General features: G+C 37.1%; 1 protein-coding gene across 2 annotated transcripts in view; it reads right to left on the minus strand.

Moving 5' to 3' along the window:
• Positions 1 to 5,000, minus strand: part of LOC125047478 — a 7,828-nt gene that overhangs the window by 1,053 nt on the left and 1,775 nt on the right. For both annotated transcript variants that reach the window (XR_007116745.1, XM_047645694.1), the window contains one exon: positions 1 to 5,000. This exon is cut by the window's left edge; it is cut by the window's right edge. Coding sequence is in view for 1 of the 2 variants with exons in the window: in XM_047645694.1 (XP_047501650.1) it covers positions 1 to 5,000 (5,000 nt within the window). In the remaining variant the exon portion in view is untranslated.

A 5,000-nucleotide genomic window follows, 5' to 3' on the forward strand; every position in this document is an offset into this window, starting at 1 on the left:
ATTTGGTGTCAATGGTTCTAATGAATATGGAGAACTGATGTTGTCAACTGTCAGGGGTCGGCTATTCACGATGGTCTCTGCTTCAACCATAAAGGTTCTGAGTGACTCATCATCTAATTGTCTTCCATGATGATATAATAAAGCTGTTAGTATATTCCTCACAGTACGGATCTGTCTTTCCCATACTCCACCCATATGACTGGCGTGAGGAATATTCATTTCAAATGTAATCCAGTCACAGTTCTCTTTTAAAAGCTCCCCTTTTAGTTTCTCTTGATCCATTTCTTGCAAGCATTGCTGAAGTTCATTTTTAGCTCCAACAAAATTTGTGCCCTGATCTGATCTGAGTTGACGAACTGGGCCACGTCTTCCTATGAAACGTCTATATGCATTGAGGAATGAATCAGTCTCCAGTGTATTTGCTGTTTCTAGATGGATTGCTCTTGAAGCCATACAAGTAAACAAAACACCGTATCTCTTGACCTCCTTGCGACCTTCTTTAACAAAGAATGGTCCAAAGTAATCTACCCCACAGTAGGTAAATGGGGGTGCAGGTTCAAGTCTTTCTGGTGGCAAATCAGACATTTTCTGTTCTTGAAATGTGCCTCTCAATCTTTTACATGTGACACATCTTGAAATATGTCTACCTACCACTGATGAACCTCCAATGATCCAATAACCAGATGCCCTTAACTCATTCAATGTTATTCCTCTTCCTTGGTGATGAACTTTCCGGTGGTAATGACACACTATCATTTCTGTTATATGTGAGTCCTTTGGCAGAATTACTGGATGTTTATTGATTGCAGCAAATTCTGCATGTCTCATTCTGCCACCTACCCTTAAGATGTTATTTTTATCTCTGAAGGGATCAAGTGAGTAAATGTAACTTGCTTTCTTTAAGGTTTTGCTTCTTTTACTGGCATCTTCATTGTCGTTGTTTCCACATTGTAAATCTTGTTTCACCTTTTGGAAAGCTTCATTTTGGACTAGCCTTATGATTTCATTTTCAGCTTCCACAAGTTCTGTTACACTAGGTGACGTGTATTTGGATTCTTTGTTTTCAGTCAGTTCTTTGTTGACTGTTGCTCTCCCAGGGTTCTTGAATCTACATTGAAGGCGTAAACATAATGCAACAGCCTTCTTTGCCCTGTGCCAATCAGAAAAATATTCAAGTCTTGGAAGAATTGAAGTGCTCTCTTTGGTTTGGGTCTTATATGACGAAATGTTCTTGACCTCTGGATCATTCTCTTGTACGTTTACATTTACAAATGATGGATTAGCATTATAGTCAGGTTCCCAGAGGAAGTTTGGTCCATTCCACCATAGAGAATGTTCAATCAGTTGCTTTACATACAATCCACGTGAAGCAGCGTCAGCAGGATTTTGAGCTGACTCAATAAATTTCCATTGTTCCACAGAGGAGTGTTCTTTAATATGCTGCACTCGGTTAGCAACAAACACATGGAATCTCTTTGCTTCGTTTGAAATGTAGCCAAGTACGACTTTGCTATCAGTCCAAAAGAATTCCTTAAGTTCCTGGTAACCTAACTCTCTCTTTAACATAGAACTCATTCGAACGGCTACAACTGCAGCTGTTAGTTCTAACCTAGGAACAGTTATAGGCTTCAATGGTGTCACTCTAGACTTTGACATGACAAGTGCACAATGAACTTGTCCCTGCTCACTTACTTGCCTTAAATAAGAGCACTGTCCATAACCATTCTGGCTAGCATCAGAGAAATGATGCAGTTCAATTGATTTGACCTTTCTAAATTCGTCAGGCTTGTAGCATCTAGGAATCTTTAACTCTTTCAACTGAATCAAATCATCTATCCATCTTCTCCATTGTTGTTTCAAATCATCTGATATGTCATCATCCCAGTCTACTCCATCTTGACACAAGGTTTGCAGTATTCTTTTACCAATCAATATAAAGGGTGAGACCATACCCATAGGATCAAAAACAGAACTCACTGTTGACAATATACCTCTTCTAGTTATTGGTTTATCATTAATACTAATTCTGAACTGGAATGTGTCTGATTCAATGCACCATTCTACTCCTAAAGTTCTCTCTATTGGTAAGGCTTCACTAGAGAGGTCTAAATTCTTTAAACTTATAGCCTTTTCCTCTAAGCTTATTGCTTCTAGAACTTCTTTCTTATTTGACAAGAACTTGTGCAATTTGAAGCCACCCTTCGAGCATAATGCTTTACTATTCCTGATTAAAGATATGGCTTCTACAGTTGTAGGTAAAGATGTTAAACCATCATCTACATAAAATTCATTTTTAACAAAGGAAGCAGCCTCTGTTCCACATTGCCCTGCGTAATCATCAGCAGCAGCTTTCAGTGCAAAACTTGCTACACTTGGAGAAGATGTAGCCCCAAATAAATGCACTGTCATTCTATATTCTTTGATTGTTGAATCAGGATCTCCATTTTCCCACCACAGAAAGCGGAGTAGGTCTCTGTGATCAGGCTTTACCTTTACTTGGTGGAACATTGCTTCTATATCACATGCAATTGCTACATGCTCCTTTCTAAATCTGCACAATACCCCAATTAAGTTATTTGTCAGATCCGGACCTTGTAAGAGATTCTTATTAAGTGATTCACTCTTATACATAGCACTGCAATCGAAAACTACTCTAATTTTGTCAGGTTTCTTTGGATGATACACACCATGATGTGGTATATACCATACTCTTCCATCATTGAAGTTTAGACCCTGGCATGGTGCCTCTTCTGCATAACCTTTCTTTATGAGATCTTTCATAAATGCAACATAGTCTTGCAGAAAATCATTATTTTGCTTTAGCTTCCTCTTTAGACTCCTCAACCTACACAATGCTATTTCTTTACTATTAGGAAGCTTGACTTTATCATCTATAAGAGGAAGTGGTAACTCATAATGCCCATCTTTTAGTTGATGAATTCCATCTTTCATTTTTCTCAAGAAAATCTTGTCTTGATACGAAAAAGGAACATTTCCTGTCTCCCTTTCACTGAAATCAAGCTCAAATAACTTTTTAAGTTGTGCAAAATCAATTATTTCTTTTACTTTAGTTGGTGAGTAAAGAAAGCTACATTTGGTATCACCATTAATGATAACCTTATTGACTATTACTTTGCTAGTTAGGACTGAATCTGAGTCACTTGCATCTTGACAATCACCATTGACTCTCCCTATTATACTCCAACCAAGCAAAGTTCTCCTTGCGTAAGGCTCGTCATCTTTCCCAGGAATTAACTCCCTCGGTTTGATGGCACGAATACAATTTAAACCTATCAGGAGCCCAACTTCAACACTCCTATCATATGGCATTAATTCGTTCGCTATTCTCTGTAAATGAGGCCATCCTTCTACGCTTTCTGGCCTCGGAATTTGATCATGTCTGGCTGGTATATTCTTCCGTGAATAAGTGACTGGAAGTGCAACCTCTATCCTTTCATTTTTACCACATACTATTAGCCCTTTAGTCTTTGTACTTTCAATTGTTTCTTCACCTGTCACTGTTGTTAACTTCAGGTGTACCTTGGTGCCTAGAATGTTCAGCCTATTCATGGTGGATTCTTTAATAAAACATGCATCTGATTGTTCATCTAATAATGCATAAACTAACACCTTTTTACTTATGTTACTTTCATGGTGTATCCATACTGGTACTATCATGGAATGCATCATATCCTCTGACTTTCTCAATATCTTTATTCTATTGGAAACTGCACTATCTTTGAGTTCCTCATCAACTTTGCTGGAGTTTACCTTGTCTTCAATTATATGAGTTTCATTTGACAATGTTACTGTTTTTCCAGCTTCTTGTTCCTTATACATTTTGAGTAAGGCTTCCCTTTCTTTTATTCTTTCGAGTATAGCCTCATGAAGAGATGTTGGATGACGTCTCTTACATACTGTGCACATATTCTTTCTTTTGCAGTTTTTGATAATATGGCCATGTTTTAAACAACCCCTACAAAGAAATGATTTTTGGACATATTCAAATTTTGCCTTATTGTCAAGTCCATTAAACCCTTTACATTTATCAAGATCATGATCAGCCTTGCAAAAGTTACAATATGGTTTCTCTGGACTCTGTCCCTTGTCATCTCTATGTACCTCTGTTTCTTTTACACCTGTTGAGTTAGTCACAAACCTTTTTGTCCCAAACTTGTTTATTTCTGGTTTACCCTTCTTACTACTTATTGAAACATTGATATTATGACTCTGATTCATTGCCATTACTGCACTATATGATGAAATTGGATGGCAAGCTTTCTTTGCCTCCACTTCTATAAATTCACAAAAAACTGAAAATGGAGGGTAACCTGTATCACTTGCAAACCATCTGTAAACTATAGAATTCCATCTTTCTATAAGAGCTGGGGATAACTTCTGTAACATTTTGCTATTTTCTTGAGGATCATTTAAAATATTAAGGTAGTCTGTCGTTTTCATTACTGTTAAGCAATTCTTTAAGAAGTCTGACAATTTATGTAGTGCATGACCATCTTTATTTGAAATCTTTGGCCATTCACTCAATTTCCTTCTAAAAGCATTTGCCACAATAAACTTATTACCAAACCTATCCATTAATATACTTTTAGCCTCAAGATAAGCTTCTTCTTTGGGAACACGTAGAAGTCCTCTAATAGCATCCTTAGCTTCCCCGCTAGTATAGTGACCTAAATAGAAAAGTTTCTCTGCAGGTTCTGTAACTCTTGACTCTATAATAATCTCAAAGGTTTGAAGCCAGGTTGGAAACTCCAATAAATCTCCACTGAAAATTTCTGGTTCTGGCTTAGGCAATTCACTTTTACTCTTAGATGATAAAATATTTACCACATCTTTAAATACATTAATGTCTATAACTTGACTTGATCTATCTTGCCCAAATGATGCATTCAAATCTTTAAACTCTCTTTTTGGCTCAAAACTCTTAGCTTGTGGCTTAAGCTCTGGGCTTGCCTTTAAGAAAGTATTCTCTAATTTGGACA

Source organism: Penaeus chinensis, chromosome 41 (assembly GCF_019202785.1).
Source record: "Penaeus chinensis breed Huanghai No. 1 chromosome 41, ASM1920278v2, whole genome shotgun sequence".
NCBI lineage: Eukaryota > Metazoa > Arthropoda > Malacostraca > Decapoda > Penaeidae > Penaeus > Penaeus chinensis.